The sequence below is a fragment of the Myiozetetes cayanensis genome, unplaced genomic scaffold, assembly GCF_022539395.1.
Source record: "Myiozetetes cayanensis isolate MyiCay16 unplaced genomic scaffold, myiCay2020 scf15, whole genome shotgun sequence".
Taxonomy (NCBI): Eukaryota; Metazoa; Chordata; class Aves; order Passeriformes; family Tyrannidae; genus Myiozetetes; species Myiozetetes cayanensis.
The window spans coordinates 3,580,874-3,605,190 of NW_026087159.1; the positions used below are offsets into that span (position 1 = coordinate 3,580,874).

At 36.3% G+C, this 24,317-nt stretch overlaps 1 protein-coding gene across 6 annotated transcripts in view; it reads left to right on the forward strand.

The window, feature by feature from the left end:
* Nucleotides 1-24,317, forward strand: part of DIAPH2 (diaphanous related formin 2) — a 192,492-nt gene that overhangs the window by 26,074 nt on the left and 142,101 nt on the right. For 4 of the 6 annotated variants that reach the window (XM_050310768.1, XM_050310767.1, XM_050310769.1 and 1 more), the window contains 13 exons: nucleotides 2,689-2,828; nucleotides 3,234-3,308; nucleotides 3,390-3,459; nucleotides 4,461-4,597; nucleotides 5,720-5,831; nucleotides 8,195-8,305; nucleotides 9,545-9,663; nucleotides 9,914-10,030; nucleotides 10,590-10,708; nucleotides 11,015-11,079; nucleotides 11,861-11,965; nucleotides 13,573-14,157; nucleotides 16,091-16,205. In XM_050310768.1, coding sequence (XP_050166725.1) covers nucleotides 2,689-2,828; nucleotides 3,234-3,308; nucleotides 3,390-3,459; nucleotides 4,461-4,597; nucleotides 5,720-5,831; nucleotides 8,195-8,305; nucleotides 9,545-9,663; nucleotides 9,914-10,030; nucleotides 10,590-10,708; nucleotides 11,015-11,079; nucleotides 11,861-11,965; nucleotides 13,573-14,157; nucleotides 16,091-16,205 — 1,870 coding nt within the window. The remainder of the gene's footprint in view (nucleotides 1-2,688; nucleotides 2,829-3,233; nucleotides 3,309-3,389; nucleotides 3,460-4,460; nucleotides 4,598-5,719; nucleotides 5,832-8,194; nucleotides 8,306-9,544; nucleotides 9,664-9,913; nucleotides 10,031-10,589; nucleotides 10,709-11,014; nucleotides 11,080-11,860; nucleotides 11,966-13,572; nucleotides 14,158-16,090; nucleotides 16,206-24,317) is intronic. The other 2 variants (XM_050310770.1, XM_050310772.1) reach the window with 2 other exon arrangements.

The window sequence follows — 24,317 nt, forward strand, 5'->3', positions numbered from 1 at the left end:
TATGTTGTCATGATTGAATGAAAATATTATAAACAAATATTTGGGAATTAATTTATTTCCTAGAATTTAAAATAGGGACTGAAAGCAAAGATCTTCTTTTTAGTTACAGATGGACATTATTTTTTATTTCAGCCAAAATAGGCCTTTCAGGTACTGCAAAGCTTTCTACTAAGGTCATATTCAGTAATTATATTCTGTAGTAAAAATAATAGAGAATGGCTTATGAATTAAAACTGTCTAGTCATAACCTCAGATTTAGTTAAATATATAAAATATAGCGTACAGGACAAAGAACTTTCTGTTGGCTTTGTTTTATTCAGAGTGGTCTTTAAGCAGACTGTGTTCACCAGTACTTTGCAGTTTTGTACACAGTACTGGTTCTTCCCCTGATAGAGGAAAATACCTTCCTCATGCTTGTGTATTTAAAGGTATTTGATCTTTGAGGGGACAAATTATTAATTTTCCAGTTCAGTGTGTTAAAACCAGTTTCAGATAATCTCTGCTGCCATGTAATTTCCTTATGATATGAATTAGCCTGAACAGCTGTTTTGTGAAGAGATTATTTTATAAAGCAAGCTGATATTTGCAGAATGAGTAGGGGATAAACTCTTAATATCTGTTTTTTTCCCCATGCCTTTTAATTCAGGGCCTGATGAAGATCAAGAATAGTTCTGCACTAAAAGTGCATTAAAATGTTTTGTACAAATAATTTGCTAAATAGTAAAATAACAAGTACTGTGCTTAAGGTATGGCTTCTGCATCTTATTGCTTCAAGAATGATTGCACTTGGTGTGCTCCTTCCCAGGATATGTTGTCACAGGATTCATCCTTCAGGAGTTTTTGATCTACCAGCATATGTAGCTATTTTCCTGAAGATTTCCAGATTTACTGTGGATATGGAAAAGAATTTTGGGATGTTGATGCTGTTGGGTTGTAGTGACAGTTGCAGGTTTGCCTATTCATGGCAACTTTGGAGCTTTAACTTATTTGAGTTTTCCATGGGATCCCAAGCAGTGCAGTGGAAGGGCAATAATGACAGTAAATAATCACTTTGGAAAAACAATTGTCTTGGATTCTTGCATTCTAGAGTGCTTTTTAGGGTCTAGCTTGATTAAAGTTGCCATTATCTCTTCTCTCTATTCATTTTGAGGCTTACAGCAGTACTTCTTTTGTAGTTTGGAAAATGGGCGAAATGACAAAAACTGTGTCCAGTGTAGATCCATATTGTGTAGATGCCGTACATTAGTTACACATAAAATCTCTTCTGCCTTCCATCCATTCAATGAGCAGCATAAAGCTCTTCCTATTTTCTAGTTCTTTACATTCTGATCTTTCAGAATGATGGTTTTTCTGAACTATGATGGTTTTTGATATATTTACCTATTTACAGTCAGTCCCTCCTCTTGTAAAAATAATCCCCACTCATTTATTTCTTTGTCTTTCTGTGGAAGACCATGTCTTGGTTTAGGATGTTGGTGGTGACTGATTGTACCTCCTTTATATCCTACTTAGTCATCTTTGTGTGTCTTGGTCCTTTGATGTATAGCTGACATGTCCAGCAAAAGGTGCTGTGCATGTCAGCAAGAAATATCTTCCAAGTTGACACAGTCCAGAGGATGCTGCTGTCTCAATGCATTCACAGTCTGTCATCATTTTGTTCTGAATCTGAAAGTATGTTGTGAACTTAGATTCAATGCACATAACAGAAATATGTAGGTCAAAGTCATTAACTTAAATTTAGACAAGTCTTTTTGTCATCAGCCATACTTAAGTGTCACTTTTGGAAAATGAATGGTAAAGATTTTATGACAGCAAACCAGAAACTTCATAAGAGCTAGATTAGTAGTGGGAGTTCCTGGTACAATTAAAACCAAATACATATAAATCCTGTTCTAGGTCAGGCATGTCTCATGTTGCCTTTACACCCATGACATCCTTATCAGGTTCTCTTCAACAGACCCTTCAGAGCTAAGGAGCTTTAGGAACCACATATCAATCACAATCACTCGTCTGAGATAAGCCCACTGCAACTTGTCAGAGCTGTACAAAAGATTAGTTGCACCCTTTGGTAAAATATTTTGTGTGTTGTTCATGGTTTTGAATGTGACAGCTCTAAGAACTGATAATCAGTTATTTTAATACTGAAATACCTTGTAAGTAGTTATTCTTCTGTAGTGGCAGTTCAGCAGGGAGATGAGCTCTTTGTCAAATCTCCCATATGATTCTTTTGTAGCAAACAAGATCCTCTGGAGATCTCTGTTAGGGGCCAAACGTGGAATTATGGTACAGCAAGAAATTGAGTCATGCAGTTGCATGAACTGTGGGTTTTTTTGTGTGTCTCTGTTTATGATTGTTTCTAATACAGTTTTTTGTGAAGTAGATGTTTAACTGCTGCACACTTATTTAACATGTTAATACAGTTGAATGATGGAATTAAATGTTTCTATTCAATTTGTAGTGCATGCACTTTTACTCAAAGAAGTGAAAAAGATTCCAGAAAAAATACTTACCCTTGTGATGCAAACCAGAAAGTATTAAACATTGATGACAAATCCGAGTCAAGTCAGGTGTCTTTAATACTTGTAGTGTGGTTTAAAAATTCATGTGGAAATATTAGTCTCGTGTTTTATCATCTAAACACTACTATGATGAATAGAACACTAAACAGCTTTCTGCCTCCTGTGATAGGGTGGACTGAAAAACAGCAAGCACGAATGCACACTGTCCTCACAAGAATATATCCATGAACTGCGATCTGGAATTTCAGATGAAAAACTTCTTAATTGCCTGGAGTCTTTGAGAGTGTCTCTAACCAGCAATCCAGTCAGGTGAGTAGCAATTCCTGCACTAGTTTTCATCATGCTGTTTTTGCTAAGCAAGAAGGAGTTGTGGGGTTTGGTTTGTTTTGTTTTTTTTTTTTTTTTTTTTTTGAAACCAGAGTAATTATGCAAATGAATGTTGACATGAGAGCGGTGTTCTCAGCACACTGGAAAAGGATGAGTGAAATGTTTGCAACTGTCTGCAATATCTCCTCACCTCTCACAGTGGTTCTCAACAACTTGTAGCTGTTGGAACTGTGTGTTTGTCTTGATGGTTGATCAGGTCTTCTAGGAAGTCAGACTGAAAGCAGAGCCTATGAAGGGATGTACAGGCAGTAATGGAGACAGACCTTTGCAAGCTTTAAATTTGATTGAGAAATATTTAAGAGCCTTTCTTTTCCTTTTTTTTTCCAGCTGGGTTAACAATTTTGGACATGAAGGGCTTGGGCTTCTGTTGGATGCATTGGAAAAGCTTCTGGACAAGAAACAGTAAGGACTTGGACCATCTGAAGGGAGGTGTGGGGAGGTTGTGAAGATTTTACTTACGTTATTTTCCTCATTCCTTTCAAGGCAAGAAAGTATTGATAAGAAGAATCAACATAAACTTATCCAGTGCCTCAGAGCATTTATGAACAATAAAGTAAGTATTATTTTAAATTCAAATTATTGTTTCCTGATGAGTTTAAGCATGTTGGATCTTGGAGAAGGAAGGAACGTTTGTATGTTCAGTGTTAGTTAACTTTTTGGAAATGCAGATCTTAAAATTTAGTACAACTTCTGTTGAGAATCTTTTAAATGAATCTTTCTGAATATACATTTTTTCTTAGTTTTGTTAAGTACTATTGATTTTTGGAAGTAAAATATTTGACAGAGGATGATAGTATAAATTAAGGTAATTGAATTTGTAAATCAATTGCTTGGAAATTGAAAGAAAAATATTTCTAAATTCAGATTTCAATATATGATTGTCTTTGTTAACATAGTGTACTTTTCAACTGATTTTTAAATTGAGTGTGATTTAATTTCTATTTAGCTGCAATTTTTAAGTTGGTAGGCAGTGGTTAAAGGATTAGGTTATCTAACAAATATCTAATTTGTTTCTAATGTGGGTTGGTCATGTTCACAAAGTATAAGTGCTATTTCCAGAAGTTGATGTGTTAGACTTGTAATTCTGATTTATGCATAGCAAAAGCTGAAGTCTTGTATTTATTTATTTTCCCCAGCAAATAAAACTGCATAAAAATTACTTTTAACTACTTGTACTCAGTTTAGAAAAATCTCACGGGATAGCCTGTCTAATGAAGTGGGAAAAATTAATAAATCTTTTATACTGTTGAGGTGTTTCAGATATAGATAGAAAAAACCCCTAATTTTTCTTTTGGTGGATACCTGATTTTATAAGATAAATGTCTTCCTGAGGAGCTGACTCTTTCTCTCTCAGGAGAAAGCCTCAATTGTAAGACTGGGAAGACTGACCTGTGTCCCCAAGCAGTGATAAGCAGGAGGTTTTAGTAGATGGTTGCCAAACTTCATATGGGAGGGAGGGTTTGAGAGAATTCCTAAGGATCTGAAGCCCAAAGATGATGATGAGTATCCAGGGCAAATACAGTCTTTTCACTGTAAGCTTTCTGTTTCTTTAAGTACGGTTTGCAAAGGATTTTAGGAGATCAAAGAGGTCTCTTGCTGTTATCAAGAGCAATTGATCCAAAGCAACCACACATGATGACTGAAACAGTGAAAATACTTTCTGCCATCTGCATTGTCGGAGAGGAAAACATGTAAGTAAAATATCAATGCAATTTTTTTTTTTTAAATGCTCCTGAGCTGTCAGTTTGGACACAGGTGAGAAAACTTGTCTGTGAAACAAATGTAACCTATTAAGTCATTATTAATGTAGTGTAAATGAAAAGAGACTTTCACCTGTTCTGGTGCTTTAATCCAAGATTAAATCAGACAAGAGCAAATGAGCAGAGATCTACAAACCGTGGCTGAAGTGGAAGGTCTGAAAGGATTAAGGTTGCTTATTAAAGAGAAGACTTAATGAGCCATAACTATTCATAAATATAAGTTATTTCATATTTCTCTGAGAATTATCAGCAATTGTGAACTTTAATCATCGCAAGAATAGCTGTCAGACTTAAAGATACTTTGGAGCAATGTGCATGGGGCACTACTGAGCTTATTAGTGTAGGGAGGATTGAGACCGGGACATCTCCCCTGAGAAAGGGAGAGGAGCTTAGTATGTTGGAAAATGGCACCACATCTTAAAATTTTTAATTAGTTTAGAAGAATAATATGAAAATAAATATATTTTATTTTTTTAAATTAAGTATTAAATTTTTTAAACTAAAATATCACCTGTTTATCACAGGGACAAGAAGTTTATATTTATAGCTGGAGTTTGGAACAGTTCAAGTTATGGAGTTGTTTAACGCTTGCCCATGAGATTTTTAAAACAAATATAATCAGTTGGCAAATGTTTCTTTGAAATTCATCAGTGTATTTATTTACTGGAAGATTAAACTGGACAAACTCCATGTGTTCTATTCAATAAATAGATTAAAACATTTTGATTTCTGAGAAGACAATTTATTAGGATTTTGGGATGTTAAACATGTCAGCTGGTATCTAGTGCATGGTCTTGCAAAGGTAGTAATTTTTTTCCCCCTCACTGGTGGTTTCTTAACTGAATGTCACAATAATTTAGAGATTTATTTGCCTTTTTTTCTTAATTCATTCATATTGTAGATATTTTTAACACTTGGTTCTTGGTTTGTTTTCAACTTTATGTAGATAAATGTATTCAAACTCTGTCAGTGCTCTTGAGTTGTAGAAATTGAGTTGCTGAGTATGTTCAAACTGGCTGTGCTGTGCTTTTTGACAGTTTATCTTTCTTTTAGTCTGGACAAGCTTTTAGCTGCTATAACAACTGCTGCTGAAAGGAACAATAGGGAAGAACGTTTTTCTCAGATTGTTGAAGGATTGGAGAACCATGAATTCATACAGCTGCAGGTGAGTTTACTTTTATGTGTGCTTACCAACACTTCAAAAATCACCTATTAGTTGCCAGCTAAGATAGTGCTCTTACTCCAGTGTGCAGTAAAAGAGGAGAAATACATGCAAATGGCCTACTGGTATTAGATTTTATAATTGCTAATGGTGTGAAACCAAGGAACTCACTTCCTTGTCCCTAAAGTCTTGATCTTAGAAAAAAACAATAATTAATGATACTCCTTTTCTTGGATGCCAGAGGTAATGTTCAGGTAATAAATCTGTTGGTAGTGCTGGGACTTTTGGCAGCAGTGTAAGTGTGCCTTTGAAATATTCAGATATATGCTAATTATGACAGCTATGGAATTGGGTGTGCCCATTTTTGGCAGGGTACCTTTTGAGATGAGTGTTGTGCAGCAGAATATCAGTGGTCCTTTTGTCAACAAGAACTCTGCATTTCTTGCTGTGTGTTCAACATGTGCCCTCCATCAGCCACTAGTGCATCTCTAAGGGTAATCTAGTGAGCTTATAGAATTATTTTCATAAAATAATGAAATAAACATTCTGTGCCAGTGATCTTTACTAAATCGTGTCCTACATCACATTCATTGTTGCTTATGTGTCAGTGGATAGAGGTTTCTATTCTCTGTGAGCACCTCAATAGCCTGAGTTTTGGTTGCTTTTAAAATGCAAGCATAGAGACCATGAGGCTGAATATCCTATTAAAGGATGGCTTTGACTTATGTCCTTCTCGTAACACAGTATTTATACACATTTTGTATTGCTAAAATTTGTATTTCACCTTCCATGGCTGAAAGGTGGGTAAAAGTGCAATGCGGGCAGGGCATGGAAGGGGCCTTTTTGCAGTATTGGATCAAGTACATGTCAGCTTTAGTTGTCTTAATGCTTGTGTTTACCATCAGTAGTTCTTTTTTCAGAGCTGATGAGTTAATGATGTTCAATAAGTTTCTGTAAATGACATTCTAATCTTAATAGCCTATCACCAAAGAATTCATTCTGTAATTGTTTCCTACTTTATGACCTTGTTGATTTAAACCGAACAAAAATAACTACACACCATTCCTGCCAACCTCCACCTCCCAAAACCTCAGTGATACCTCAGTAAAGGTACAATTGCAAGACTCATTAACTTGTTTCTGACAAAATCCTTCTTTACTTGTAATGTATTAGCACAAGCCATTAAGCCAGAGTCTCTCCTGGCAGAAGCAATCATAGCAGGTGGCACCTCTTCTCTCTATTAATTTCAGATTGGACATGTACTTTGGCTTGTTAAGTCATGTCATAGTAAAATAACAAGAATCATTCAAGCAAGCATGATGATACTGCATTATCTGAAGATGCAGCTATATAAAGGGATTGCCTTTGAAAGGGTGTTTTAATAGAAATTTGAGACTCCATAAGGTGTTCCATTAAAACCAAATAGTGAATGTAATTAAAACAGGAAGGGTCCTTTTTATCTGACTTTTTTCCACTGCAGTTATTGATTTTTTTTTTATTTTTTTTCTCCTACTCTAATGCTACTTCTATTTGCAGTTAACATCTTTTACCAAACTTGGTATTCCCCAGGAGTCCCATTTTAGTCTTTTCATGTGGATCAGCACATTTGGCATTATGCTGTTGTCTACCTGTGTTCAAGTAAATCAATTTAAGTGCACAGCTGTTCAATTAAAGCATTAGCCACTATCCTCAGACTTCAGGCATTTTGCAAAAGTGTGGTGCAAGAACAGACCACACACACGTGATGATGTGACTTATTTTGGGTATGGGTATTTTTTGGGTGATTCTGTTGTTTTCTTTAAAGTTTTTAATTACTGTAGAAACAGTTTGTTTTCAAACTGGTGAATACTGACGAGACAGAGAAGGAGCTGGAATGTACAACTGTAGTTTGGAAATAACTAGTATGATTTAGATTAGATATTAAGAAGAAATTCTTTCCTCTGAGGGTGGTGAGGCACTGGCAGATATTCCACAGAGAAAGTGTGGCTGCCCCATCCCCGGAGATGCTCAAGGCCAGGCTGGACAGGGCTTGAAGCAACCTGGTCTGGTGGAAGGCATCCCTGCCTGTGGCAGGGGGTTTGGAATGAGATCATCTTTAATGTCCCTTCCAACAAAAGCAATTCTCTGATATAATTCTGTGATGATGCTTCATGTGATACAATTTTGACATAGCAGAAGCATCATGATAAGGAAACAGAGCAGAATTAGATTTTGTTAAAATGAACCCAAGTGTTACATGTGCACCACATGATAAATAATATCCATATCTTGGTATTTGCTTTTATAATTAAATTTTAATAGTGAAATACAGTATTGATTTTCACTCTATACTTACTAAAGCTTTCTGCCTTTATTTCTCATAACAGATAGCTTGTATGCAGCTCATCAATGCCCTCGTTACATCTCCAGACGATCTGGATTTCAGGATACACTTGAGAAATGAGTTTTTACGTTGTGGCCTGAAGAAAATATTACCTGTAAGTTATTTATATATAGGAATTGATCAATCCACTGGGAATGTTCAATATAACCAAACTGTTTGACTTAGGACAGCAGATGATGTGAAGCACTGGGAATGGGGAAGGTTGGACTATCAATCCAAATCTGCTTTGTCTGAATAGTTACAGATTTAACTGTGTGAACCAGAATAGTAGCTTGAAACAAGTCAATATATTAGAAATTAAATTAGGGTAGTCAAATCTAGCATCATGTGCTCAAAGCACATGCATTAAATATGAATCTGGCTGTGGAACCAATCTTGGATTAACTTTCTGTTCCTGTTGTTTTCTGTGAAATCTGGTTTTCTTTAATCTGCTGCTGAAAATGCAGTGGGAGTTTTTAAGAAAAAATCAAATTGACACCTTCGTTTTCTTTGAGATTGCATGTCTTTATGCAGCTGCATAGACATGTGAATATTTGTGACTTAAGGATAGATTTGTATCTCTTAACCAAGAAATCATTCTGATGCTAACATCAAAAATGTGTATAATTAGAATACTTATCAGATGAGAGAAATTAAAGAGTACCTTCTTGTATTTATCTGAAACAGAATTTATACTGCTGTGACTTTTAAGATATGAAGTTTTGTCAGGAACATTTTTCAGGAACAAAAACCTTCAGTTTTTAGCACATTCAGCCTTGAAATTGTGATGTTATTTTTATTTAGGGTATGTCTTTAGGTATTATATCATGCAGCTACAATAACGTGATCTACTGGCTTTATTTGCCATGTGAAATCCTGAAGAACTCCTTAGGTTGTTTGTTTGGGTTTTTTAATTTATTGAAAGTTAATTTAGAGAAACAATAAATGCTTAAAAACAGAAATTGTAAAAATACCTTCTTTACACTACTTTAGACTTCTTAAGTTCACTTTAATTAATGTTTTGAAATATCCTTACACTATTTTGTCTAAGGAACTCTGACATTAACAAGCAGAAACTGCTGACTCTTTCTCATTAAGAGAATATGATTCAATTAGAAGGCTTCTTGTTTGTTCTGCAGCCCAGACCTGCTGTATTTGCTGATATTTTGCCTTCAGTTTTTCTCAGCTGTATCATTCTAATAAAAAACCTGCAGGCACTGTGTTACAGCTCACTCCTGTTCCAAAGGTTAATGTCTAATTTCTTGCCATGGTACAATCCTTCGGGGGGGGAGGGGGGGGGAGTTCTTGCTTTAAAAAAAGGAAAAATTAAGATATACTTTACCTTGAAAAACAGGCCTTGAAAGATAAGGAAAATGATGAGCTTGATATTCAGCTGAGAGTGTTTGATGAGAACAAAGATGAAGACCACTTTGAACTGTCACACCGTCTCAGTGATATCAAAGCTGAAATGGAATATCCTTTATGGAAATGGTGTTAGAACTTGTTGCATCATTTAAGAACTATATTAAATGTAAGTTATAGTGATGTACATGTGGTTTATTTGTTGCAGTTGTTTATCTGTCGCAGGAAATTTGTCAAGCAGATTTTCTTTCCAGTTGCTTTTTTTGTTAAAAAATGCTTAGAAAATATTTAGAAAACTAGTGTGTTGTGGTTTTCTTTTGGATTTTGTTTGGTTGGTTTGTTTTCTTAACAATGTTTGCACCGATGTGAGTGAAGTATTTCATCTGCTGTATAACTTGGTGAAAGATACTTCTTCTGAAAATTACTTCTTGTCAATTCTCCAACACTTCCTTCTCATCCGGAATGATTACTATATCAGGTAAGTGTCAGCTCCCAGGTTGGGTTTTTTTGGAGGGAATAGGGACAAGAAAAGAAATCAAGACCCCGGTAAACTGAGTAGCTCATAATCATGCTTGAAAAATCACTCTGAGACTGATGTGTTCTTTGTCTTGCTGCTCTATGTTAGTATTGAAAAGATCTTATTAAATATAATAATGCTGGTTTCAGAGACTTTACCTTAGTGTAACACTCTCATCCCAAGAATCTCTTAACTTATTGAGCACTTTTTCTTTCTTTGTTTCTTACCTTTATGACTTCAAGCAACTTGACATTTAGTTGTATAACCAATAATTGAAAATACTTCCTCAGTGCCTTCTATCTTATCTTTTTAATGTAAACTTCTCTTATGTGCATCTAAGTGTCTTTGCAGGGTCAAAGTATCACATGCAAAATCTTTGCAAATAAGAGTACAAATAAAACTTTTAACCTGATACTTTAACTGATAATTGTATAATTCATATATTAGGAGTTAAAGTTGCTCCCCTTCAATAAATGCTTGTGCTTGTTCTCATTGTCTTGTAAAATGTTTCCTGTTTTAGACCTCAGTATTACAAGATCATAGAAGAATGTGTGTCCCAGATAGTGTTGCACTGCAGTGGCATGGACCCAGATTTTAAATATCGGGGAAGGTTGGACGTGAATTTTACACATCTTGTTGGTTTGTACACTTTAAACAATTTTACCATGTTCTACCCAAGTGCATGTTTTTCTTTGTGTCCTCCTGTCTAGACTTTCCTTGACTGGGAATTTTTTCAGTTTTCTGGGAATCTTCATGTAAACTACAGGTGCACTTGTGGAGAAGGCCAGATCAAATGCTGCAGCCTTTAATGGAATGAGGGTGTGAAAAGAAAATTTGTCTGTTGCTTTTGTGTCATGGGCTCATAGGGTGATTATAATTGGGAGGCACCTCAGACCTGTGATAGGTTTTATGTGACTTCTGTGTGGTATTTTATTTAAATTCTAGATGCATGTGTGGACAAAGCTAAAGTAGAAGAGAGTGAAAAGAAAGCGGCAGAATTTTCCAGAAAGGTGAGTCCCACTCCTTGCTCTCTTTAAGGTATGGAACAGAAGCCTGACAGGAACACAGTAGGCTTATTTATTACTAAATGCAGGAGAGACATTTAAAATTATTTCTGTAGGAAGAATTGCAGCTCAGTATTTTTCTTGTAATAAACATTTTTTGGGGATATTTTTAAATAAATTGACAGGTCCTTCTGCTTTATCACTATTGGTGTTTGTGCTGAAAATATTTTGATACAACATTTTCTCAAATTACTTAAATTCTTGTTTCCTAGATTATGTTGATGGATTATTTGTTAATCTCGTCTGATCACATCCTGTCTAAGGATATGAAATGCTCAATGGACTATTTTAGGAGCAATAGTACTGAAGTTCATATATTGTGTATTAAAAACATTCAAAGTTTTGATTTTTGTTGGGTCTTGGAAGACTTTTGCAGGCTAAAAGGCAGTACATGTTCTTGAACATGGTAGTTGCATATTTTGTTTGTAATGAATTTAAGGTCACTGCATGAGATGTAAACTCAAGTTTAGTTTGAGAAGTCTGCAGTGTTGTGTTAGGGCTGGAAAACCTGTACTAAGCAGCTGGATCTGAGTGGTTCTATATCACTGACTTATTACTGATGGAAGAAATTATGTGGTACTAAAGGAGGACCTACTAGAAAAATGCTTTTAACAAAACTTAAAAGTGCATCTATTGTTCTAGTTATGATATTGCTCAAAGAATTCCTGAAAATAATAGTATTTAGTGTGGACGTAAATGGACAAACACTTGTGGTTAATTGTTACAGTTTGATGAAGAGTTCACAGCTCGACAAGAGGCGCAAGTGGAACTTCAGAAACGAGAAGAGAAAATCAAAGAACTCGAAACAGAAATCAAACAGCTACGAACCCAGGTAATAAAACTATATCACCTTAAGTTGCACAGCTGAGTTGGTTGGGGTTTTTTTGTTTTTCTTTAAGGAATTGAAATTGCCCTGGAGTATCTTGTCTCTGGGAGTTTGAAATGTCTTTTATAGTTGTATTGATTTGTTTTTCAGCCAGCTTAAGTTACTAACGATAGTTAATGGAGGTAACATTTTTCAAATACCAATATATTCAACATTTGTCACAGGCACTTGCTTTTTTAAAGAAAAAAATTTCCTTAAGCTATAAAAATTTTGAATCCAGCCTGATTTTTTTTTTTTTTTTTGCCTCCAGGTATTTGTTTGTGCTTTAACATTGCTACTTCTGTATGTTTTGCAGAGAGTTTTGGTTTTAGAAGGCTTCATTTCTAAAGCCTTTTATTCTTATGTATATTTTTTACTCATAGTGTTCATATAAAACTTTTTTCTTTTTATTTTTTACACCAACTTTGGGTTTTAGACTTGTTTATACCCTTTAGGAACTAACAGGTATTATGATTTGGTGCTTTTGCTTCAGCTTGGATTTTTTTCTGTTCCTTCAGTGCTAGGCAAGTCTGCCTCTTGCCTTTTTTCCTTAATGCCTATGATCTCACTTCCTGTTTGGATTGTAAGGTGGAGACAGACACTCCAGTTGCCACTTTGTTCTTACCAAATCTCGTGTTTGTTAGAAATTTCTACAAGATAACATTACACTGAAATTAGACAGTCTGTTTTAATGAGTTTTTCTGCAATTGTTGCATTGTAGCTTGTGTATTAGTTTGTGGGCCAAAGAAATACATGCCTTATGCAAAGGCAAAAATTTTTTTTTAGTCTAATTAATTATTAATCTTGTTTTATTGATTCTAACACAGTTCAGATTATCTAGATGTTACAGTTCACTCACAGTAATGGTGTTATTAACATTTCTAGTATCTGCCTTTTTCTCATCTAGGACAATATGTGATGGCACTTGTTTTAGATTCACTCACCTGCTAATGGTTTAACATGCTACTGTTTCTCTTCCTTGCTCCTTTTGCAAGTTATTAGAACAGATATTGCTATAGTTCTTTCTTCCTATTACCAAAGAAACATCTGCAGATATAAAACCAAGCAGGACGGGTTGTTGCACATCCTCCAGCCCCACATGATGTCAGGATAGTTATGAACAACTATGTCCTTGTAACCTCTTGCACTGCAATAGCTACTCCACTGATTGCTGTGGAAAATTTTTCACCACCACATTAGTGCTGTTAAAATTCAGCATGGTTGTTCTCATCTCAGATGCCCTGGCTTGCCAGGGTTTTCTAAGTGGGATAAATGTTTTGTGCATTGGTAAGAAATAAAATGTTGTTCTGTTCACTTAAATGTTACTGCTACTATTAAATTTTCTTTAAAATTGAAACAATTTGTTTTTATAAAAATGCTAGGTTATTCAGTTTACTTGGCAGCTTTATGGTACATGGTACAATCTATTGTTATTGTTTCTCATTTAAATAGGAGAACAGTTGCATTTCTCACTCTCTTGAGGTGCAGGTGATTAAAAAGCACCCTAGCTGGTTCAGCTTTGTATGAAAGCGCCTCCTGTCCCCAGTGAAAAGAATTCCTCTTTTGTATTCCAGGGTCCAGTCCTGACAGGTCAACTGACAGAAGGACCAACATTACCTGCCACCCTGCCAAGTGAGAACGCACCACCATCTCCAGCGCCTCCACTGCCTGGTGGAGCAATCCCGCCTCCTCCTCCGCTGCCTGGTGGAGCAGCAATTCCTCCCCCTCCTCCCCTTCCTGGTGGAGCAGCAATTCCTCCTCCTCCTCCCCTTCCTGGTGGAGCAGCAATTCCTCCTCCACCTCCACTGCCCGGTGGAGCAGCAATTCCTCCTCCACCTCCCCTTCCTGGGGGAGCAGCAATTCCTCCACCTCCTCCTTTGCCTGGTGGAGCAGCAATTCCTCCACCTCCTCCTTTGCCTGGTGGAGCAATACCACCACCTCCTCCTCTGCCTGGTGGAGCAGTACCACCACCACCTCCACTCCCTGGGGGAGGAGTCCCTCCTCCTCCACCACCGCCTTTTGGTGGGCCTCCGATGCCACCACCTCTTGGAGGTATTCCCTTTGCTCCCTTTCCGGTGGCACCAGCGTTACCACACGGGATGAAGGAGAAGAAGAAGTATCAGCTGGAAGTCTCCATGAAGAGGATCAACTGGTCAAAGGTACGACAAGAACTGTGAAGCTGATGTTCCTCCTCCTCCTTACTTTACAGATATGGTTAAGATTGTACACTATGAGGAATTTTTAAATGAGATTCATTTTGACACAACTTTGGTGTTTGACCAAGTATTCCAGGAAGCCAGTTTAGTTCCAGTACATTATATCAGGTGCACTGAACGTGAATTGCAGCTTTGCATTAAGTTGTGTATCTTTGTCTCTCCATATATATATATCTCCAAACTGTTTTGAAGCAGTTCTCACACACAGCTAGCAGCATGCTGTTTCATACAGAAAGCTTCGAAGTTCATGATGTTTAGAGCAGTTGTAAGTTCAGAGAGTGCAGGTATCAGGCCTATAATGGTACTGGTAGGTTATTTGTCTGAGATGCTTATTGCTGTTCTCAATCAGTGATATGCTGAAGCAGGGCTGTGACCACAGGGAGGAGCCATGGGGCTGCTCCAGGGAAAGGTTTGGGCACCATGAGCTTCCAGTCTCTTAACATGTTTCAAGTTAATCACATGTTTTTAGAAGAAAAAATGACCTGTTTTGGGTAGCCTCATTACATTATCTGGGGAGACCTTGTTGTGGACTTTCAGTACTTGGAGGAGCCTGTAATAAAACTGAGGACAAATTGTTTAGCAGGGCCTGTTGCTGTGGGTACAAGGGCTAATGGTTTTCAGCTGTAAGAGAGTTGATTGAGTTTAAATACATTTATTTAGGCATCTCACTTAAGTAGAAAAGAATTTCTGACAGACATGTAACTTATGTTTGCTAAACTCAGTTGTTCTTGCTAAGTAATGTCTGATTTGAGAGATAATTGCAGGAGCTTTGTAACTGTGAAACATACTCAGAGTGCTGTCCAGTAAACACATAGAAAAATAAGCTTTTTAGTTTATAAGACATATTGGTAATTGCATCCAATTTCATTGCAGTAATTTACATTTGTGAGTTTATAGGAATAATTGATAAAGTGTCCATCTGAACACTGGATATGACAATGGGAAGTAACTGCAGATGAATGCTTTGCTTTATAGCTCTGGGAACAGTGCCAGAGATCTCCTGCTGAGAAAGTCTATTTGTTCATCACTTTTAAGGAGCCATCATTTGAGGAATAAAATTCTTAGTGTTTAATTTGGTCCCTTGTGCTGTAACTGTCTTCCCCATTAGTGTTGGATTAAGGTAGTTTTTTTAAAAATATCTTACCTGGAGCTGGTGGTAAAGCAGCGGTAAAAGATGGGGGACCAGAGTGTTGCAGTCAAATTGAAGTGAGACTGACAAATAGAGTATTGCTGAATTTCCTGCATATCATCTTGAAGTTAAATAGCCCTTGAAAATTACTTGGCATTTAAACAAACTTGTAAACAAGAATTGATAATATGTTAAAAGCTGTTAGAGGAACATATTTTGAAAACAAAATAGCAGTTCTGAGTCATACCTGAGACTAAAGATGCCTTTCTTCTGTATTTCAGAGCATTTTCTTCTTTTAATATAGCCAATGCAGGCTTAATACTGAGTCACTGAAGGGTCCACATTGACAGGGCATTTACAGATAAGCTATTCCATACTCTGGCAGTGTAAGAAAGAGTGTTCCTCCTACAGTTCTCAAGTGTCAGGGGTGCATAGCAGTGGGGAAGAATTTGGGAACTCCCTGTGAAGTAATACAGAGAAAGCTGCAACACTTGCAAACACAGATGCTATTTTATTATCAGGCCTGGTTGGAGAGCTTGTTGAATGGGAGAAATACAATAAAACCCATTTGTGGTTAGAGGGCAGTTCATTCTGTTTGTGCAGGAAGCATCATTATGAGAACATACCCGGAACGTGGATAAACTTCAGTCCAATTATCGCAACATTTTGTTTTTATTATCACACATTTGTTTTAACTTGATGTTGAAAGCACTAGTTATTTACTTTGGAGATGCCATTTTCTTTCAGATTGAGCCTCAAGAGATAGGAGAAAACAGCTTTTGGGTAAAAGCTGAAGAAGACAAATTTGAAAACCCGGAGCTGTTTGCAAAATTGGCGCTTACCTTTGGAACCCAAATGAAAGGTACATTCTTATTTTACTTTTTATTATGCTTCTACTAAGTTTAAAACCATGCAATGACAATCTCTTTTATAGTCTGTGAGATACCATATCATACTTATGATAGTTTTATAGCAGGGAGATGATGTAAAACCTATGTTTTTATTAAGTGTAAGAGTCTGTTACAAGAATTGCTCCTCCCTCACCTTGCGACATAAGGGAAGGAATCTTTTTGCAAGAATATCTCTTTAAAGCGCAGGGTATATGGCAGACAGATGTGAATTCTTCAAATTATAATTAAGTTTAAATTCTGATCCTAAAATCATGCTTTATTTGCATATTCCTCAGCTGCGGGAACTGTAAGTGGTCAGGTTCTCGTAGATATTCCAGATGTGGAGGGTTTGTTGTGTAACGGATACTTACTTGCTTGTACGACTCTGCTAAACCAGAATCCTCTACAAGTACAAGTAAACCTTGGGATGTAGCAATTACAACATGCAGTTAAAGCACAAAATCACAACTCTACTGTGCCCTCTTTTCATGATTCTGGAATATGTGGTTGAAATGATCATTCTTTTTAAACTTATTGTGTTTGTGTCCTTAGTATTTGCTTTCACTTTTATTTTTAATACTATATGTAACTGTCATTTAAGCAAAAAGTTTTTAAATATACTCTGTTAGTTAGCATTTAAATTTCTGTTTGCATAGTTTAAGAATGATTTCCCCCATCCCCAAGTTCTATGTAGTCCAACTGCATTGCTGCTGTCATTAGTGAATGTTGTAAGTTAGTTTTCAAAGGGTTGAATATGTGAGTGCACACTTATTAAACTGTTTGCATAATACCATGGAAAAGCTTCAGATAATCAGATTTTTTGTTGGACCATTTTGAAATGGGTCTGTTTGAATACTGCAGAGAACACCACAATGAGAATAAAAACTATGCTGGAGCTTTAGCAGGTGTAACTGAGACTGATCAGAATGTCATACAAATACCTCTTTTACTACTGGTTTTAGATAAAAACCAAATTAATTTCTCAAGTACTTGATTCCTTCAATAGGAAATACAATGATAATATTTGTATTGTAAGTTAGGAGTGCATTTACTAGCAACTGAACGTTGGTGATGATTTCGATACCTTAATGCTGTTCTCAACTCCTCAAGTGGTCTTACAGTTGTCTAAGATTGCACATAGTTTTTTTTAGAAAGTCTTTTCATTATTATCTGTTGTAGATGGTGATTTGCTTCAGGCAAAGAAAACAAGCAAGCACTGCTGAAGTATGATTCAGTAATAACTTACTCAGGAGCTCATGGGGAAGCCTAACAAACTAGAGCCCAGGAAAAGGTGGATAGTGAAAGAATGAATTCCTGGTCTAGCAACAGATCTTTTGTCCATTCATCAACCAGTTGCAATACTTCGGGGTTGTGCAGTTCCTAAAGCTGGATGGAATCAGATGTATCGAGTGTTTTCGTAGGCCAAATAAGCACAGTTTTGCATGTGCTGCTTTATTTGGGGGTTTTGGGGCGGTTTATAGCACTGCAGTGAAAATGGTGTGGAGTTGGTCATTGTTTTCAGTATGTCAGGAAGACCTTTAAGGGAAACAATGCTTGTCATGAAAATGACAAGCTTCTGCCTTGAGCTGAATTTTTTAATCAGAAATTGGAACAAATGTTTCCGAATTCCTGAAAAGCTTCTTTGTTAAAAATACTGAAAAAACCTTCTTGATATTTTGACGTAGATGTCATTTTCCCATGAGAAGAAATTCTTGTTGACATAGTTGCACAGTTCTGAAACTGGGAACAACAGAAATTCTCCAAATAGCTTACTGTAGTGATAGCCATGCAGATATTTCTCCTGTTCTTTCTTGTGTTCTTCTCAGTTAATGATTATAGAAGACAAGATGCCAAAACAAAAGCTGCAAATTAAAAATGTTACTGCATATTACCCAGGATATGAAGATCTTACTGGTCTGATTCACAGAGAAAGTCAGTGTTGTCTTTGAGTTAAACCTACTACAAGTCAAAAAGAGTCTCAGAGCATTAAGTTGCAGTGCATGCCCATAAAATTGCATTCCAGAAGCAACTTTTTTCCTGCAACTGCTGTCTGCAAAAGGAAATATGGAATAATGTTCACCGTTCTTCTTCACCTTTTGCCTTAAGAGTCACAGGCAGCTCAATAATCCCCATGATACCTATTTCAAGCATGATCTAGGATCAAATTTCTCTTCTGCTTTAGTCCCATTTTTTGGTGTGCTCTCCTAATTCATTATAGGAGAAGGATAGAAAAACAACTAGAAATGCGTTTTATATTCTCAAGAGCACAGTCAGCATGTAAAACAAATAAATGGGTGAGTAGAAGAAAACTGACAATTGCCAAAAGCAATTGTGATGCCTTAGTGTTTACTCTCTTGTATTTCATGGCATTTTGGAATACCCATGGGAATAGTCACTGTAGTAAAAGAAATAGGGTTACTTGTTTCTGGTAGAGTTGGGATGTGTATGCTTGCAGTTCTGTAGAATATCTTAAAAACCCCATCACCTAAAATTAACCGTTTAAAACATTGATGTTCTTGGCAAGAACCTACTTAAAGCAAGTCTGAAATCATTTAAGTGGGTCATATGATGGTGTGCAGCTGGAGCATTGTTTTATCAATGCTTTTGTCCCTTAATTGACATCAGATTTTATCCTTGACCACCACCGTGAGGGATGAGAACAGCAACAGCAGTGTCATGTCTGTGGTGCTTTGTGGAATAAGATGTCAGAAAGCTCCCTATGTTGGTGTTCAATTTTTGGAATATTAAATATAAGTAGAACTGTGTGGTGAAGTGTTTGCTAACAGGTTAAAAGTAAAGGACTGAAATGTTATGACTCTGTAGACAAGTTGTGACACATCATATGCTTGGGGCCTGAGATAACTTTGCCAAGATGTGACAATACTCAATGTATGGGGCCTGCTGCAATCAAAATCACTTCTCACTGTTTGATTGATACTCTAATTGCAGAACACTGCAAAGCAAGTTAATGCCTTCTCCCTAAAGGATCATGTTAATTTCTGGCTCTTGTAATTTAGGTTGTGTATTTTGCCAGTCAAGAATGATAGTAGTGCTCTGAAGAAATTAATTATGTGTACAGTAGATCTGTAAAGGTAGTAATTAGTACATAATAGTCTGTAACTACTGGGATTGTTCCAGTATAGAATTCATTATCCATCCAACTTGCCTCAAGGGAAAACTTCTCGATCAGGATTCTCTTGCTTCTTTATGATGAGACTTTTAAAATACAATTCAACAATAATTTTGGTATGTTTTCAAAATTGAAGTAAGGTCTTAATAGCTGAGTTGTGTTTTTCACATTATGGGAGTTTGAGTGAGAAAGGACAAAAGAAAATACTAACTTCCGTGTCAGCTATAATTGAACTAAACATGAACAAAATATTTTTTAAAAGGTATTGACAATTTATTTCTGCTGGTAGATCATTGACTAGAACCTTCTGTTTGCATCTGTTGATTGGGGTATCTTAGCAAGAATTCCTTCAGCTCTGGTAAAATTTCTGCATGTTTTCCTTTTCTGCCTTAAAGTGCTTGGATCTCTACATTCTAATTACAGTGAATCATTAAGACTCGAGCTGCAGTAGTCTTTTGATTGCCACCTACTTTCTGTGGGTACATGGCATTTGAGGTCTAAATGCCAGCTTTCTTGGAGCAGTGAATTAAAGGCTGGTATGTAGGTAGGCTGCTACTCCCACCCACTTCCAGCTTTTATTTGCCCTTGCTTGTGGCATCCACAGGAACACCTTATTATACCTTATATTTTCCACTGTTAAGAAAACATGCCATAAAGTTTGAACAACTTAGCTGTTCAGTATTGAAGTTATTCTTCCCCAAAACCTTCTCTAGTACAGCAAAATCCAAGGCATAACTGTGTATATTTAGTTTCTTCACATGTGTTGAACAAATCAGCGTATTTTTGTTAGGTTTTAATTAAAACAACCCTTCTGGTTTAAATATGATTTTTTGATACTAATAACATATTAATTCTGTAATATCCATGTGCAAATGAATGGTGTAATCTTACTCATTAGCATCATGCAGATATTAATATTACATCCACATGTGGAATACCCATGTGCAACCTTGAGTGAGTTTTCTTTGAAGCCCTGTTGCTGTTCCTCGTTGAGCCATTGAATGTTCACTGCAGTTTGTCTTTTGAACCTTATTGTGCCTTCTAATTTTAATTTTGCAAGGGACCTTTCTGCAAGAAGGGGATGTAGAACCTGGCTAGGAAGGGCATTGTACAGCACTGTCTTGTGTCCTACATTTGATATAAAGCAGCAAGATTTTTTGAAATCCTGAAGAAAATAGTGTGTAAATTTTTTCCTCCATGAAACCACGCATTCTTAAAGGTAGTGTGTTATTTTTTGTTAAATTAGTTAATTTGGTGGGGTTTTTTAAAATTTCTACAGTAACTTATTGTTGTGGTTTAACACTTAGACTATTTTAATCTATACCTCTGCCAGATAATGAGGAGTGGGCAGAGTCAGACAGTCTGGTTTTCAAACGGGTTATTCAGTTTGTTTTTGTTCCTTCCCTTGCCCTCCCTAATTAACAGGTATGTCTTGCTGACAAGAATTTTATTTTTAACTCCCTCTGTGACCAGTTAATCTGCTGAAGCAGATAATGTTATTCCTGTGATCAGAATGAAGGTTTTAACTTTAAACATCTAATTGAAATAATTAAGTTTACATGCATTAAATGCAGCTTTCAAGTGTTTATTTTGACATTGCAGTGATGCAGTAGTTCAAGATTGATTCTACACCTGTGCAGTGTTTCTCTGTGAATATTACAAAGCTTATATTCACTGTTATTCTTGACTGACAAATGGCATTACAAAAAGTGCATCATTCTTCATCAGCCCTTCCTTCTAGTTCGGCATAATAGCATTTTTAGTGGGGAGAAAAGTTTTGTTTCACTTACTTTTCAGCTATTTCATAGTAAACAGATAAGGAGCAGCCAAAGAATGAGGTCAATGCACTGTTATACTTGAAAGAAAACTATTTGCATTCACTTCCATTTGTTACTTAGAAATAAAAAGATCTGCAATTAGTATTTTTAAAAAGCGGCTCTAATTTGGCTGAGAAGCCCAGATCAAATTCATTAGAGAACTTAAAATGTTTGCAGGCTTTTAAGGGACTCGGTTTTGTCCAAATTTCCTTTACCACAGCTTTATTTGTAGGTGTGAGACAGCAAGACTCAGTTAATACAGAAACCTCTACTGTTAAGCACAGATATGCTGTACTACTTCAACTACCTACACTGCTTTGCCAACAAAAAAAAAGAGAGAAGAACCTATGAACTCATCATGCATTTGCTTCTGGATTGCAAACTGCAGGTGGCTCCCTTGGTCTTCTGATTAATTCAGGCAGTGTGTGTTTGTTTGCTTTCCCTTCTCTCCCTCTCCTTTTCAAACGTGGGAATCCAAAGCAGATGAAGATACAGCTTTGCAGTTTAGGGTCTCTAAGTCTTTGTGTGTCTTAGAGGAATTTCACTCAGATTGCACACTTAGGTCAGCAGTCTTCAAATCTGTTTGACACAGATGTGCAGCAGATTGGTTTATTTTCATCTTTCAGTGTATTTGAAATTGTTGTTTTTCAACAACAGAATAAATTCAAGTACCATAAAGAAGAAAGAGTGAGTGATTAGTTAGCCATTTTCCACTCTTTCCTTTCCTTGTTCATTATATTTATCCAATAGGTAAACTGTCAAACTCGAGGATGGAAACAACTTTACGTGGTTTGAATGAAGTGATACCCACAATTTTTACCATCCAGTATAGATTTATATATTTGTCTCTGTATTTTGATATGTTTTGTATGCATTTTTTAATTCTTTGATTATTTTAGAGTTATTTAAACAATGATCATTTTAAGTGCATCAGAACATATTCCTTGATTAATGGAAAAAATATTTGTATATAATTACTAATTAAATAAAAGCTTTTCTGCCCAGAAGTGTCGGGGCAATTTGCACCTGATAATGATACCCAGTCTTGCCATGTTTAAAGTATCAAGAGAAAAAAAAAAAAAAAAAGAAAAGGGAGAAAAAAAGACACATGTTCTTTGTGTTCAGTTTTGCATCAGGTAGTGATGCTTAGCTACACCAGTTGACTCCTTAGTAGTTAAAGTTTGTTTATAAACTTTCAATAATGATACGGAGCAGCAGAGTTCCCAAACTCTGTAGTTTGGCTGCAGCTGGGCTATTGTTAAGGAGAATGGCAAATGAGGCCTCCCAAGAATTCCATGCATGTATGTTCCTGGGTAATTTTTTTTACATATGAGGAAGCCTCTGTGCAACTGGTGGCTGTTCACAGCACCTGCTCCTGTTGAAGAGTGTGTGTGTCTTTTATTTCGAGAGCATCAGTGCCCATTGCGTTCACCACATCACAAAAGGAATAAAATGGCATTCCAAAGGGGCAAAAACAAAGGATAACTTCCAGTTGTGGGGGGAAAGTTTGTAAATTTTAGTTCTTAATAGTTTATTTCTAATAGCATTCTGGCACACTCACCTTTTCAATAACTTCATTCCTTTTCTATGTGAAAGGCAGTTTGTAACACTTAGTTAAAAAGAATATGTATTTTATTTTGAAAAAACATACTATATACAATAGATATCCTATTGGTATGACCTACTAGTGATCATACTACTTAGTTGCTACAAGGACATCAGAAGCTGAATACTCACCCCCAAATTTGTTTTTAAAAAACACTGTAACAACCAAGTCTTCTATTTGCTTTACTTGGGAGTGTCTGAGAGTTCTGTGTTGATTGTATTTGACACTAATTCTGTATGATAATGGGCAGATGGCATTGTTGTAAATATTACTGAGACTAAATGAAGACTTTCTTTTCCTAAATGTGATGATGATAATATTTAGGCCACAAGTTTTGTCTCTGGTGGGCTGATATGAGGAAACAGTGATGCTTTGTGAAAATTTTCTTTTGAAACATATAGGAAGTATGAAACTTCTTTTTAATGTTTGAAACTTGATGATTTGAGACTGTATAGAGTTGTTGTTATCATGTGACAGTGAATGAAGAATATCCCAGATTAAAACAATTTAAATCTATTTAGACTTTGTCAGAAGTTAGGCTTAGTCTCAGCTGTGCCATTTTTGACTTGTTTTACTGTCAAATCTTATATAAATAATGCCATAGGGTTGGACAAATACAGGAATTTCACTGGAGATCTCAGTCCACATTACACTTTGATTATGTTTCTTAGGACTGTGCTTTTAAAAGCCTTATGGTATATTCATAAATGGGAAAAATAACGAGAGACAGTTTTCCTGGATCTCCAAGTTGTTATTCCTGAAGCTTGCTCTCTCTGTGTGCAGCAGAGCTAGTATTTTTTCAGAGCATTGTTGTTCTACCAGAGGGTTTGGATTGAGAAGTCTGGATATTGTCTTAGTCAGCATTACAAAAAGAACTGCAATAATTGCAGCTTCAGAAAATCAAATAGAAACCATCTGTATGGGAATTAAATGATATTCAGATTAAGAGACAGGTGGGAAATAGTTTGAGGTCTGAGATATTTGAAAACTGCTGTCTTTATTCATTGATTGCTTTGAGGTATAGCATAATGTATTGCTCACAATCCCTACAGAAATGGAGTTCATTTTCAGAATCAGCATTTTATCTGTTCTGAATCCAGGTCAAATGCTCTAATGTGGAGGTGATTCCTTCAGTTTTAGTTTAATTGGCAGTGCTTAACCCTTTTGGAACTTCACTAGAGCAAGTTAGTCTTCCCTCCGGAGGAGCAAGGATATGAAAAAAATCCTGCGGGTTACTTAGTGACTGTAGGAGTTCTGCAGATACACCCTGAGTATCCACCAGCCTTTAGTGCCACTTTCAGTGCTGAATTCATAAAGGCTTTTCCAGATTTGTGTGTGTTTGCTACAAAATCATTGTTGGGTTAAGAAATCTCTGGAACCAAAAGTGTTTCTGAGAAATATTAACAATGAAGCCCCTGCTGATCAGCTTTTCTGCAAGTTTAAATTAGTAACTTTGTCAAAAAGCTTCAGCAGTAGAATTTAAAGAGAATTTAAGCAGACTTGGAGTGAGAACAGCCATGTATCTTCTTAA